This window comes from Orycteropus afer, unplaced genomic scaffold (assembly GCF_000298275.1).
Source record: "Orycteropus afer afer isolate SDZICR_OR568_19922 unplaced genomic scaffold, OryAfe1.0 scaffold00037, whole genome shotgun sequence".
Taxonomy (NCBI): domain Eukaryota; kingdom Metazoa; phylum Chordata; class Mammalia; order Tubulidentata; family Orycteropodidae; genus Orycteropus; species Orycteropus afer.
The window spans coordinates 2,802,505-2,817,621 of NW_006921624.1; the positions used below are offsets into that span (position 1 = coordinate 2,802,505).

Consider the following 15,117-nt stretch of genomic DNA (forward strand, 5'->3'; position numbering starts at 1 on the left):
TTTTTTTTTAAGATTGGATTAGTTTATGCTGTCCTCAGCACTGTATCCTGATACCATAGCTTCACCAGCATTGCATGTTATTTAAATGTCTAATAGGTACAAAATAGTATTTTATTCTTGCTTGAATATGCATTGATTTGATTGCTAGCGAGGTTGAATGTGTTTATTATTTTTTAAAAATGTACTTTGTAAGAGAACTTTGGCAAAGCACTTTCCCATTGGCCTAGAGCGAGTCCATTTAAATGGGAAGTGTTTAGATAGCACAGACTCCTACGGTGCCTGCCTGCCTGCATGAGAAGACGTTCTCGCTGCTAAGGTTGCTGGCGCACGTGTTAGTAGACAATTGTCTGTGGGGTGTGGGTGCCCGAGGAACAGTCCAGGACAGGGACTTAAATACTGGAGTGGTGGTTGGTAGCCCTTCTGGGCTCCGGCATATTGTATGTGGTTGTTTCCTTTCAGAATGAGTCTGAAGTAGAGGTTGAGGTGGGTGCAGGTTTGTGTGCCGTGGAAATCCAGGTCATTGAGGCTGGAGGCAATTCAGCAAAGCTCCCTAGGGCTCTGCTGGTCTCCCTTCCTTCCTGTTGCATCCCTCCCCCGCCCCCCTACTCTGAAGGATATGGGTAGAATACCTGGAGGAGTACACAGGAGCTGGTAACATTGGTTGTGTCCCAGGAGGGGAACTGAGTAGCTGGAGGACAGAAGTGGGAAGCAGATTGTTCACTCTGTAATCCTCTTTCTTTTCCTCTGTTTGTTTGTTTCCAAAAAAGCAGATGCTTCATAAAAATCTCTCTAACTAACATTTCAACTCAGTTTTCCCCACAGTGACTTCCTATTTCCAAGAATTATTGTTTGAAATACCATAAACTAAAATGCAGCTTAAATGCCTCTGAAGTGTTTAGAGCATTCCCACTCAGTGCCAGCTTGTCTGTCTGTCCCTTCCTTCTTTTTCACTATGTAATACTCTTTTGAACCTTTTACTTTGTGAAGCAAAAAAAAGGCAGTTGATGTGATGAGCCAGAGAGAAAGAGAGATACTGAAAATTTAGAATGGGACTTTGGCCACTTCATATACCCTCTCAAGTCCCCAGTATTTTCATCTGTAAGGTGAGTGAATTGGCTTCCTTAGACCATCTCTGAGATTCTTCCTTCCTCAGACATGTTAAATAAGACCCATGTGTTGATTGTGCAGCTAGATTGCTGGAGTGTTGTAAGCAAGCATTTTACAATTATTATTCCATTCGGGGGAAGGAGGTGCTCTGAATTTCTTCCACTGCCACCAATCTGGCTTTTTCATGAAATGGTGGTATTTTATTCGTGCTTGACTTTGCATTTGTTATTACTAGCAAGGTTGAATGGTAAGAGAAGGGAAATTTTGCAAAATAACAAGCTTACTCATTTTACATAAACGTTACTTTTCCCCCTATCATTTTTGTTGGCCACAAAATGAATTATATGTTATCCTGCTTCTTAACAGAGAACACCAAAGATAATTGAACTTTTTACTTGATGACAAGGATCAAATCTCTGAGCTTTTGTTTGTTTGTTTTGTTCAGTGCATTTGTAGAGTGAGATTAAGTTTTTGAGGTGTGTAGGGCTGGTGGTTCAAACGCCCTAGCCACTCTACAAAAGGAAGATTGGGCAGTCTACTTCTGTAGAGATAGCGCCTCAGAAACCCAAGGAGGGGTGGCCATGAGTCTAATTTGACTCGAGGGCAGTGAGGGCAGTTTGGGTGTTCTGCTTTTTAATTAGTTCGCTGATTTGCTTTTATAACTCTCTCATGTTCGGCTATCATCTGTCACTCCTGACTTCCATCAGCATGTCCTCTGTGATTGTGCCCCCTTCTGAATTTGCTGCACTGATAATCTTTAGCATAGACCTAAAGAAAATAATTAGGCGCCAGGTGAGGAGCTCGTTTCTGAGTAAAGTACATGCACCTTAGGATACAGTCTTGGCATTTCTTTCCATTGGTTTTTGGTGCATAAAGCAATTGGTTTCTGTTTCTCAGAAAACTTGTTTGTTTACTTATCTTGAAGTTGTTCTGTAAGTGAGGTAAGAGTCCTTACTCCCATTGTGTTCAGAAAGCAAGGCGAGGTATCTTAGGTGTGTACCTCCTTTCTTCCCACTTTTGCAATGAGCTTACCTTAACCCAGCCCTCTTTTCCAGGCAGATAAAGCGTCACTGTGCAGAGCCTTTTACAGAATATTGGACCTGCATTGATTATTCTGGCCTGCAGTTATTTCGTCACTGTCGCAAACAGCAGGCAAAGTTTGATGAGTGTGTGCTGGACAAACTCGGCTGGGTGCGCCCTGACCTGGGAGAGCTGTCAAAGGTAAAAATACAAACAAGCTTGTTGCAGTGGTCTCATTCTGACTGAGGGCCGGGGGGTAAGAGCGGGAGCTGGTCAGAAAAGAGTCTTTGGGAGAATAGATATGATGTGAGAAATCCAAATTTACCATGCAGGTTAATTAACAGGTGTTTATATGCTAATCCAGAAGGAAGTTTAGTAGAAATATTCCCTTAAATAGATTTCATAGCATGTGCAGATTTGTTTTTGGTTCATTACCTAATTAAAGAACAGAAGAGCAGAGGAGGATAAACAAAATATTAGGGGACATTGTCAGTTGAAAATATCATTGAGATTATTGTGGAAATCTATGAAGAGTGGGATCCAGGGTTACATTAGCATGTTTAGGAACATACCTAAGATACATACATGTATTAAAAAGTAAATGCCTGTACTTTATCCTATTCTTTCTTGTATATATCCTGTCTCAGTGTCATACCTCTGTCTGTTGAGACATCAGGGCTAGAAACATAAATGCTTTTATTCTTCACTCCCCCTACCTTTTTCACAATGTAGAGCCATCAGCTCCTATTGATTAGCCTCTCCTGGGATAGTCTTCAATGCTGTTATCTTCATTTTAGATAGGAGTTCTTAACCTAGGCTCCATGAGCTCCTGGGAGGGGAGTGAATCAATTTGGGCTTTAGAAGATGGTACATCCTTTGAAATTGAAGAATTTAGGATATGATCCCATTTTCACCATGGGAATGATCTATGTGGAAAAGAAATCTCATGTCACTTTCTTTTTAAAAACCTTTTGCAGGTTTTGCATTGCTAGTAAGATAAAATATCCTCTCCTAATCGTGGCTTACCAGGCCCTTTATGATCTGACCTATCCCTGCTTCCTGGACCTCATCACCGTCCATTCACTCTGGGGAAACACAGGTAGCAAGGCATGGAGGAAAAACTCAGGTTTCGAAAGGAGACTGACAGTAGATTTGAATCTTGGTTCCACTACTTCATCTCTATGGGATCTTGAGCAAATTACTTAGTATTTCAAATCCTTCTACATCTACAAAATGGAGCTAATAATCTTTATTATTCTGTGAGGATCAAGTAAGTGAACCTTGGTGAACATGTTTGTTGTTATATGCCGTCGAGCCGGACCCGACTCATAGCGACCCCTCCTTGGGTTTCCGAGGCAGTATCACTACGGAAGTAGATTGCCCCATCTTCCTTCCGAGGAATGGCTGGTGGGTTTGAACCGCCAGCCTTCTGGTTGGCAGTCAAGTGCCTTAGGCACTACACTACCAGAGCTCCATGGTGAACATAGTGCCTGCATATAAATCCAATGTTAGTGCCCTTCTCTTTGCGTAGATAGCACCTGTGGATAGTTGAATCGTAGGTAGAGGAGGGGCTTGGCAATATTTGTTTTTTGTATCTGGCATGATCATCTGTTCTTCAGATATCTTCTTTTGCTGCACTGAACAAATTAAGTAGTTCACAGTTCTAAGTTGGATAGTTCTAAGTGGAGCTTACACATTTAACAAAGAAAACTGCTTTTTCTCATTTCTGTCTTCATGAAAGGAGAATAAGAAGTCATATTATTAAGAAGGCAGATTTATTCTTGAATCTTTGTTTTGACGCTTTAAAAACTAATTTTTTTAAAAAGTATAGCTGTCTTAACTTTTAAATGAGTTTATTTCTTTAAGAGGATTATTACTGTTTTTATACTTAAATCCACCTTGCATATCATTCAGTTTCTAGCTCCTGCGTACTGGTGATAGCACCTTATCTATAAAGGTACAGCCAATCTGTCTTTGCATGCTAGTTCTTTTGTTAGCTAGGTAAGCCTCTGCAGAGTGACCTCATGTGAGTGTGAGGATGAAGTGGGAATAGCGAACATCGTTCCTAACAGTCTGTGCTTTGTTGGGAGCTTCATCTCCCCTCACTGTTCTCGTAGCCTTTGCTGCAGGTATTCTAAAGACATTATCTGTCTTCATAGGTGTTTTTTCTGCTTGGAGTGCCTCCCTAATCTTCCTGGCTAGCTCCTATTCATCCTTCAAGCCTAAGCCAAGTGTTGTTGTTAGATGCCATCAAGTTGGTTCTGACTCATAGTGACCCTTGTGTACAACAGAACAAAACACTGCCTGCTCCTGCTCTGTCCTCATAGTTTGTTGCTAGGCCTGAGCCCGTTGTTGCAGCCACGGTGTCAGTCCATCTCATTGAGGGTCATCCTCTTTTTTACTGATCCTCTACTTTATCAAGTATGTTATCCTTGTCTAGGGATAAGGCCTCTGATAACAATGGCCAAGTATGTGAGATGAAGTCTTACCATCCTTGCTTCTAAGGTGCATTCTGCCTATACTTCTTCCAAGACACATTTGTTCATTCTTTTGTCAGTCCATGGTATATTCAGTATTCTTTGTCAACACCATAATTCAAAGGCATCAATTCTTCTGTCTTCCTTATTCATTGTCCAGCTTTTGCATGCATATGAGGTGGCTTGGACCAGGTGCACCTTAGTCCTCAGGGTGACATCTTTGTTCTTTAACACTTTGAGGAGGTCTTTTGCAGCAGATTTGCTCAGTGCAGTCCATCATTTGATTTCTTGACGGCTGCTTCCATGGACATTGATTGTGGTACTGCAAACCCCTGTCCTTCAGGAAGGATTAGCTATGCAGAGTCCTTGCTCCTACAGCACTCAGTCCGTGTCTCATTTATGCTCCTCACTAGGTTAGGGAGTCTTGGTTGATATTCTTGTCCATCTCTCTCACTAGACTGAGAGTTTTCCCTTGAGAACAAGTGTAGTGGGGTATCTTGTTGCCTTCTGTATCCCTTACTTTTACCATGAGGAATGACACAGAATAGGTTTCTTAAATGTTGATTTAAGGATTAAGTAAGTCTGCATGTGATTGGCTGGGGCTTTTAACTAGAGTTGTGGTTGGAGCAGCAGGAGCAAACATCAGGAAGCACATTCATGACCCCAGGCTACTCCCTCTAACTTTCAACTTTGCTTCTTTCCTCTTCACTTGCCCCAGGTCACCAAAGTGAAAACAGATCGACCTTTACCGGAGAATCCCTATCACTCAAGACCAAGACCAGAGCCTAACCCTGAGGTAGAAGGAGATCTGAAGCCTGCCAAACATGGCAGCCGCCTTTTTTTCTGGACCATGTAGAGCTGGGTCTATGGCCCATGCTCAGTCACGCGCCCAGACAGCAACTGATGAAAACGCCCATGCAATTTGCATTGTCCGATAGTGTGTTCTTTCCGGGATCGCACACAGAAAAGTTAATTTATGTGACTTGGCAGTTATTCTATACCATTTCCTGGCCATTAAAAATTTTAAAGGAAACAGTTGTATTTTATTATGTTTTATGTAACCTTTTGGCCTTTCAAGATGACTTCCCCTTGCTTTTTCTTGTGATCCTGCCTGTTCCTCTTTGCTTTAGGGAAGCCTTCGCCAGAGTGGCCAGGGAGCCACATTAGATCATGGACAAAAGACTATGTCAAGGAAAGGCTTTCTTACCTGAGACAGTCTTCAGAGCCTGTCTCTTCACACATTTTGAAGTCTCAGTTTTCTTTCTTCCCATCCAACATCTCAGGCAACTAGATTTCCCTAAAGATTGTATAAGGGAAGCGTTTAGAATAGAAGTAAAGAAAGGTTTGAGCCTTGTGACTCAGGACACGGGAGGGGCCTCCTGGCTGGATCTTATGCAGTCTTGCTCAAAGTTTCTTAAAGAACCGAACTTCCACCACTTCCCCTTGATATCCCATCCTCAAGCATTATCACCCAGATGTTTTTCCAGATAGACAAGGGAGGTGGAGGCTGAGCTCGCGGCTCCAAAGTCAGGAAGTCAAGAGGTCCGAGTGTCAATTCCAACCTTGGGTGTGTTCCTTAACCTCTTGCAAGAGGTTGAATTTGAGGACAAACTAAAGGCAGCGTGCTTATCTACCTCCTGGGCAGGTTAAAGCCTGAAGTGTTTATAAAGCTCTTTGGTTCAAAGCACTATTACGTCTTTTTTTTTTTTTTTCTTCCTTCCATTCAATTCCTTTTTCTCTACTAGGCTGTTTCCTGTACCTCTGACAGTGACTTTACACCTTCTGGTTGTGGCCTTAAGTTGCGTGTGACCCTGTGTAAGTCATCTCAACTCCCTAGGCCTTGATTTCTCATTTGCAGAGCTCTAAAATTAAAGTAGTTGGGTACCAGTCTTTATAAAGGCCCTTCCAATTCTGCCATTCTGGAATTAAGTGAGGAGATTGCTGTGAGACATTACACAGATTAGGCACAGGATCTGTTGCCCAAAGCATTAGTATGCTGTTAAAAGCATGGTATCGTCATCTGCCTCTCAGTCCTGTCCTGTTTGGACCCCACAGTTGGAAGCATTTTGGATAAGACTAATGCCCATTAGTTCTGCAGAAATCTCCTTGGCATAGGTTATGATACTCCAGTCATCATGCGTAAGAAGTTATGGATTTGGGATGCAAATGGAGATTGTCTGGTTTCAATGGCCACACTCCTGTCCTTCAAAGTGATTGGTTCTCAGCCATGGATGCATCCTGGAATCACCTGGGACCTTTAAAAGTGTGTCTGGATCTTGCCCCCAGAAATTCCAATTTAATTAGTGTGGAGTGTGGTCTGGAGTTTTTGAAAGCTTTCTAGGCTGTTGTAATAAGTCATCAAAGTGTAAAATCATCGATTGATTTTACACAGGAAGAAGGTGGCCCAGGAGGTTAAATGATCGTTAAGTTGTTAGCTGCCATCAAGTTGGTCCCCAAATCGTGGTGACCGCCTGAAGGATCACATGAAGCAATGGACTATTGCCCAGTCCTGTGCCATCCCCACAATCGAGTGCAGATGGGACCATTGTGATGCATGCAATATCCACTGACTGATTTTCAGAAGTAGATTGCCAAGTTTTTCTTCCAGTTAAGTAGGTAGAAAGTGCCTAAGCTGAGATTTAAACCTAAATAACATCTTATTCCAAAGCCCAAACTCTGAACAAATACTAATGCGTGTGCATCACCTGGGGATCTTGCTAAAATGAAAATTCTGATTCAGGCCTGGGTAGGGCCTGAGATTTCTAATAAGCTTCTTGGTGGTGTTGACACTGCTGATCCATGGACCATCCTCTGAGAAGCAATGGTATAAACTATACTGCCTTTCTGAGTGCAGAATCTGTCTGACTATCCCCTCCTCAGTGTCTGGCATATGGCACTTCCTGAACATTAATGCTTCTCTTCAGAGTCAGAGCAACAAGACCTAAACTGTTCATGGCTTCAAATTCAATTCTAGGATGCTTTAACTTTTGCCCAAGTTGGACAAGTTCTTGCTTACCTTCCCCCCTCCCTCTTGCTTTGAATTCCTTAAACAAAGAAATTAACTTTTGGCTTTCCTGTCCTCTTGATGAAATTACACCACATTATAGCTTTCGAGGATAGAGGAGTCTTAAGTAATTAAAGAGAATTTCTACAATCTCTTAACAACAATTATATCTCTCAATTTCAGTAGGTAAAAGATCACAGAACAATTTGAAAGCTGTTAGGGTTAAGGATCCCTAAACAGAGCTTCAAATAATAGTCAGAAAATCTTGCTGGTTTGGCTTTAGAATAAGGAGACTAATCCCTTACGTGTCCCAAAGGAAACTTATCTCCCCCTTTTCCTCTGCCCAGCCTGTTCCTGTCTTCCCTATCTGAGTTAATGGTGTCTCCATCCTCCAAGTGTCAAAACATGAGACGCATCTTTGACTCCTTCCGCTCACTCCTCTCCACGCTCTAACCCAACACCAAGTCCTGTTGCGTCCCTTCTCTAATCTTGCACATTTGTTACTTCCTTTTTTATCTTACTGTCACTGTCATAGAACGTTTTTGCTCTCCTTGCTTGGATTATTAAAACTACTTCCTAATTGGTGTCCTACCACTGTTTCCCTCTTAGGTTCATCCTCAAAATTTGCTTATGTGCCTCCTTTGCTCAGAAACCTTCAGTGCTCCGGATGGCTACTTACTGAAGCTTAAATCCTTACTGGCATTTTGATGCTCCTTATTCTGCCCCAGTCTATTTTTTCCCACTGTTAATCTTACTGCTCTTCATGTACCCTACACTCCACCAAGCGTTGTTCCTTAAGAGTGTTTCCCAATTTCCAGATCTTCACGAATGCTGTTCCTTTGCCTTGAAACAATCCTTCCCCCATTTCTGCCTTGTGAAAGTCTCCCCATCTCTCAAGGCAAACACTAATGTCTTCTCCAGGAAACATCCGCTTCCTACAGCCAGAAGTCTGTACTGTAAAATTAATGCTGTAAAATAGCAGGGATAGTAGTAGTATTGGTAGAAATAGTGTGAGAACCTGTCTGACTTCAGGAGGCATAATGATCAGGGTCAGCCCAAAGCTGACTCCCATGACATGGAGGTCTGACATACCTCCACTCTCCAACCATTTTACCAATTCTGATACCAGCCGTCCCTCTCATGGCTATCTCTAGTTCTTTTCTGGGTTCAATAATCCATTGCAATGGCCACACAGAACTTACAGAGTTAAGTGGTTTATTAAGGAAGTAACAGATACAAATTGGGATCAGGAAGCATACAGGCAGTGTCGCCCTTCTTCAGTGCAGGACAGCTCTCTTAGCTGCTCTTGGTAGTGCAGGCCTTCTCTTGGCTCCCTGAAGACAGGCTTCTCTTGGCCCTGCTATCTGTCTCCTCCAGCTCTGCCGCTGGGCCCCTTCCAGGCCTGTGGCCACCTTCAGTGGTATAGCCCCCAACCCGTTCCAGCTCTCTTCAGAGTTTCCTTGCCTCCTCTTTCTTTCTGCTGCTTCTTTCTTCCTTCTGCTTCTCTTCCTGTTTCTTTTTGTCTCTTCCTGCTTCCTTCTGCTTCTGAAACTTCTGTGGGCTTAAATGCTTATAGCTACAACTCCTTGTCCATTTCAAGGCATCGCCCCTCTCAGTCGTGTGGTGGGGGTGGGCACAAACTGACCGCTTGGTAGGCTACATACACTTCATTTGCATGTAGGCTACAGACAGTTCATTTGCATAGGCTATAGTCACCTCATTTGCAAAGTCCATTGACCAATCCTAGCTAAGCAAAAAGTAACAAACCATCCTTATTTATAACTTACCCTGAAATGTCCCTAACCTCTGAAGAAAGGCCTGGTGATCTAATTTCCCAAAACAAATCACCCACTGAAACGTCACGGAGCACGGTTTTACTCTGACATATATGGGGTTGCCATGAGTTGGAATCAACTTGACAGCAATTAAAAAAAAAATCCTTTCTGCAGTGAGAGAAAAAGAGGTGTAATTGCAGCTGGAACCCTGGAAATACATTCATTAATTAGTAATTCTTTCAATATTTTACATCTTACTATGTCCTAGTTACTGTTCGAGGCACGGGTGATACTGTGATGAACAAGGCAAAGTACTTGCTCTCACACAACTTACTTTCCAGTAGAGGAGGCAATAAACAGGTAAATACAGAAGCGAGATGATCAGGTTGTGAAAAACGCTGTGAAGGAACTAAACAGGGCTAATATGTAGTGAATAGCTAAGGGTGTGGTCTGGACGTGGAGGTTAGGTGGTGGAAGACCCCGTGGAGTACACCAGGGAACAGCAGAAACAAAGCCAGAGACAAGCCAGAACTCAGTGTGCTTCAGGAACAGAGGGGAAGCTCAACCAGCCAGAGCCTGGTTTTGTGTGTATAAGCCAAAGGCAGGCTGCTGGTTATTTATCTCTTCCTTATCCTGATGAGGAGCTCTGGTGGCACAGTGATTAAAGCATTTGGCTGCCAACCACAAGGTCCAGTGGTTTGAACCCACCAGCTGCTCCATGGGAGAAAGATGAGGTGATCTGCTTCCATAAAGATTTACAGCCTTGGAAACCCTATGGGGCAGTTCTACTCTGTCCTATAGAGTCACTATGTGTTGGAATAAGCTTGATAGCAGTGGGTTTATCCAGATGGGGACATTTCCTGCCATTTGTGTCTCCATTGTCTTCTGGATAAAGTCCACACTACTTAATGTGACAGTGTCCCCACAATGGGCCTCAAATCTCTCACTTCATCTCCCACCATTGACCCTCAACACTTGAACCATGTTGAATTCTCCTCTGTGCTATTTCAGACATCTGTGCCTTTCCTCATGCTGTGTCTTTTGCCCTTCCTCTTCTTGTTGAATCCCAGATGAAGTTCAAATGTTGTCTCCTGTTTGAAGTTTCCCTCAACTCACCTGTCAGTCACACCTTGCTTTGCTTTCAAGACTCCCTTGTACATCACCTCCATTATATTTTACCTCAGCTGTGTCTGGACTGGAACTCCTTGTGAATAAGAACCACATCGTTTTTCATTGTACCAGCTCCTTCATGTGACAGTGGCTGACACATAGTCAGTGCCTATCCATCTATGTAGAATAAGCAAGCGCGTATTTTCTATTCAAAAGGAGTTCCGGGTTTCTACCTTGATGATCAGCACCATTAGAGAAAGAAGAGAACTCTCAAATTTTGTGTGTGTGTGTGTGTGTTTCCCAAAAAGAACCGAGAAATCTCTGTAAAAATTTCTCGGTAAAAATGCTGTCTGTGAACTGAGGGGAGGATGAATAAAAGGTCAGATTAGGGTATGGTAATAAGAAATATAATTGCATGCTGGTTTTGCTTTAATTTGAGGGTTGAATGCAAATTAAGCAGGCATGCCCTTTTTGGAAGGCTTGTTTTCATCAATTCTGCTACTCTGGTGGAAGGCTTGAAGCTAAGAAGAAAATGATAATAATGTTTTTCTCACTTGCCTTCTGAAAGTAAGATATTACGTGACAAAAGTGTGATTTAAAGGCTTGTAAAAAAAAAAAAAAATGTCTGTTAAACAGACAGCATCTCTGTATTGGTGGTTGTTTCCGAGGATGTGAGGTTCCTATTGGTGAACTGAAACCAAAGAACTTCCAAGAATTTCCTTTAAAATCTTTTCCTCTATACCAATGTGATTGGCAGCAAGGAGCAGGCAGTAGGAGCAAGGAAGCTGGAGTCCTGTTCCAGCCTCCACACTGTTGTGTTGCCAGTTTCCGGAGCTGTACAGTGAAGTAATGGACCAAGATGATGTCTAGGCGCTTTTCTATCTCAACAATTACATGAAATATAGTTTCTGTATCAGCCAAATCGTTTTTATTTATTTATTTTTTTCTGGGTCTTTTTTTTTTTTCCCAAAAAAAATATTTTATTGTGTTTTAGTTGAAAATTTACACAACAAATTCAGTTCCCATTTAACAATTTTTATACAAATTGTTCCATGACATTGGTTACAGTTTTCACAGTGTGTCAGGATTCTTATTATTTCCATTCAGTTTCTTCTGTTTCCATTGATCTAGTGTCCCTTACTCTCCTTGCCTTCTCATCTTTGCTTGGGGCAAATGTTGACCATTTGGTCTCACGTAGCTGACTGCTTCAGGTAGCACGTTACTCACTAGTGGTATTATTTATTTCATAAGCCAATCTATTGTTTGGCTGAAAGGTGACCTCCAGGAATAGCTTCAGTTCCAAATTCAAAGGTTATCTTGGTATGATAGTCTCAGAGGTTCCTCTACTCTCTGTCGGCCCAGTAGGTCTGGCTTTTTTTTTTAGGAATTTGAAGTGATGGTAGAGTTTTGATGATTTTCTTGAAGTACCTTTCGTCACTTGGACTGATCAGTCTAGAAGTTTCATTTAAATGACATTGAGGCCTTTATTTTACATAAATCACTCACATTGACATTTGAAGGACAAGATACAGAAAAGATTGAAGATTTTGTCATCTGTTTCCCTCATTAAAAATTGTTCCATACAATTAATTGAATCCACACCTGTGGTTTCCAACCAAAAGACAGGCATATGAGTTGAACATTTACCTGAGGTAGATACACTCCTGGGAGAGAACAATTATGGGAGAAAGAAGGTCTGTTTGTGCACAGGGAGACAGCTCAGGGGGCAGGAGTGCATGGAGGGATGGACCCTGGGAAGAGGAAACTATGGGGAGGAAGTGGGAGGGGAGCCGTTGCATTGTGGTAAATTGTGGTCAATGTCTTGAGACAAAGTGTATGTGGACTGCTGTATGGAAAGTGAATTTGCTCTATAAATCTTCACCCAAATCACAATAATAAAAAAAAATTGTTCCATGCAATTGTATTGTTATTTGGAGTTAAGTTTGTTCAGCTTATGCAGCTTTTGAATTTAAAAATTAAAGAAAAACCTTTTGGAGGTCATCCTTTATTTATGATCGGGCTGAGTCTGGTCTGAGCCCCTCTGCCCTCTTGGATTTAGGCTGGCTGTAACTGGGATTGGTGCTATATGGAGGGTTAGATTGGGAAGATTAAGCAGTGGGAGTGGGGAGCATCACTTGGAATACTAGAGGGGACCTGAGCATCAGAAGCCAAGAGGCAACAGTGGAATAAAAAACCTGAGACAAACACCTAATTTGATATCTGCAAGACCTATGAACAGGCAATTCACAGGAGGGAACATCAGAATGGCCAATAAACACACTAAAAGATGTTTAACCTCCCTAATAATCAGAATAAGACAAATTAATGCCACAATAAGATTCCATTTTATTACTTCAGTAAAAATTTAAACTGTTGATGCTGTTAAGCATTGACCCAGATAGGGGAAAATGGGTACTCTCCTACCTTGCTTGTAGGAGTATTTAAAAAAAAAACAAAAAACAAAAAGACTCACTGCCATTGATTGAGTCAATTCTGACTCATAGAGACCCCCACTGGATTTCCAAGGCTGTAAATCTTTACAGAAGTAGATCTCCTTATCTTCCTTCTGTGGAACAGCTGATGGCTTTGAACCTCTGACCTTCTGGTTGGCAGCCAATGCCTTATCCACTATGCCACCAGAGCTCCTATAGGAATATAAGTTGATACACTGATACATTATATTTGGAAGGACATTTGCTGCATCTACTGAAACATAAGGAGCTCTGGTGGCATAGTGCCTAAGGCATTTGACTGCTAACCAGAAGGTTAGCGGTTCAAACCTACCAGCCAATCCATGAAGAAAGACTGGGCAATCTACTCTCATAAAGATTTACCACCTTGAAAGCCCAAAGAGGGTAGCTATGAGTCACAATCGACTCAATGGCAGTAGTTTGTTTGCTTTTCTGGTTTTATTGAAATATAGGTGTGTGACAGACCCATTGACATTATGCTACAGAAGGTCTGACTTGCGTATATTCAGATATAACAGGGATGAATGCATTGCAACAGAGTCATACTATGCAATCCTAAGAAGTCATTCAAAGCATGAAGTGATTCTTTATGAGATATAGTGGTTTGCCCTAGATTTCTAAGAGTAGAGCCTGAGGCAAAGGTTTATATTTTAAGGGGAGAAAAATCTCAGGAAACCAAGAGTAAGGGGAAAAGGGAAGCTACGTCAGGGAAAGAGGGAAACGAATATAAGGAAGTGCATTACTGAGCTGGAGTCCCTGGAGGCACAAACGGTTATGCACTTGGCTGTGAACTGAAGGTTGGAGGTTTGAGTCTACCCAGAGGCACTTAGGAAGAAAGGCCTGGTGACTTACTTCTGAAAAATCACCCATTGAGAACTGTAGGCAGTGCAGTTCTTATCCTGACATGCACAGTGCCTCCCTGAGTCAGAGCCAATCAAATGGCAACTTTTTTTTTTTAACAAGATGAATGGTCAGTCTCATGGGACATCTTCAGAGAGGCTTCATGAAGTTTATTTTCTCTGAACAATTTATATGAGGAGAGAAAGGAAGAAGAATTTATCTGCTGACTCCTATCTCTCGCTGATGGAAGATCGGCCCCATGGAACACTAACAACCCCCCCCCACACACACACACTTATATATTACATGTGCAAGTGGATCCTGGGACATCTCTTGCCTCAGTGGCAGCAAGGAAGCCTGGGGGAGGGAGAGGAGAGAGATGTGACCCATTGTTACTAAGGTGCTGTTGGGTTATACCTGGGGGACCAGGAGCAGCTGCCCCAATAAGCTCCTTGGCCTGCAGAGGCAGTGATGGCAGGAATAGTAACCCAGTTCCACAATGTGGAAGCACTACAAGCCATTGCTAGGGCTGCTCTGACCAGACAAACAGGCAAGCGGGTGGGTCTGTGTGACGTATGAGCTGCATCCAGTACATAAGGTTAAATGAAAAAAAGCAGGCCACAGAATAGTTGGAATAGGATGTGTTCAAAGAAAGAAAGAAAAAAAAGAGATATGAAAAGATATACTTCAAATTCTTTATGAGAACATGCATTGCTTATAATCATATAAAAAATGTTATTTAATGAAATAGGTGAATAGGAAGGGGATGGCTGGAGGAAATAAGTGAGGAAGACTCAGAGCAGGTTGGGACCGTGCTGGGACCATGGGACCACTGGACCATGCTGGCTGATGTGTATTACATGTGTGCTCAGGACAGTTCCAGGGTGCCAGTTTTCATCCCCAGTAGAGTATTCCCATGGGTATCTGGACACAGAACAAAAATGACAGGCTCCATAGGGTAGTCACTAGAGTGCACAGTGTGCTCCGAGGGGCCTAGGGTAGGTCTCTTTCCCTCCCTGAGCCATAGTACCTGCATCCATCACGTGAGGATCATGGTATCCTCTGGATGCCTAGTGAGTATAAGGCCTCAGCAAGGGCCAGTCCTCAAGTCCTTAAGTGAGGCCTCACATGAAGATGCTCAACAAAGACCAAACATCTTTCCTTTTTTTAAAAAATTTTATTTTATTTATTGTGATTTGGGTGAAGATTTACAGAGTGAATTCACTTTCCATACAGCAGTTCACATATACTTTGTCTCATGTCATTGACCACAGTTTACAATGCAACATCTCCCGTCCCACTTCCTCCCCATA

The 15,117-nt window shown here is 42.4% G+C and overlaps 1 protein-coding gene across 1 annotated transcript in view; it reads left to right on the forward strand.

The window, feature by feature from the left end:
* The window catches only part of NDUFA8 (NADH:ubiquinone oxidoreductase subunit A8), a 25,176-nt gene extending 19,716 nt beyond the window's left edge, over positions 1-5,460 (forward strand). Inside the window, exons 2-4 of the mRNA XM_042780376.1 lie at positions 1,248-1,266; positions 2,160-2,328; positions 5,323-5,460. Of these exons, the coding sequence (XP_042636310.1) occupies positions 1,248-1,266; positions 2,160-2,328; positions 5,323-5,460 (326 nt within the window). The remainder of the gene's footprint in view (positions 1-1,247; positions 1,267-2,159; positions 2,329-5,322) is intronic.
* Positions 5,461-15,117: the final 9,657 nt, after the last annotated feature.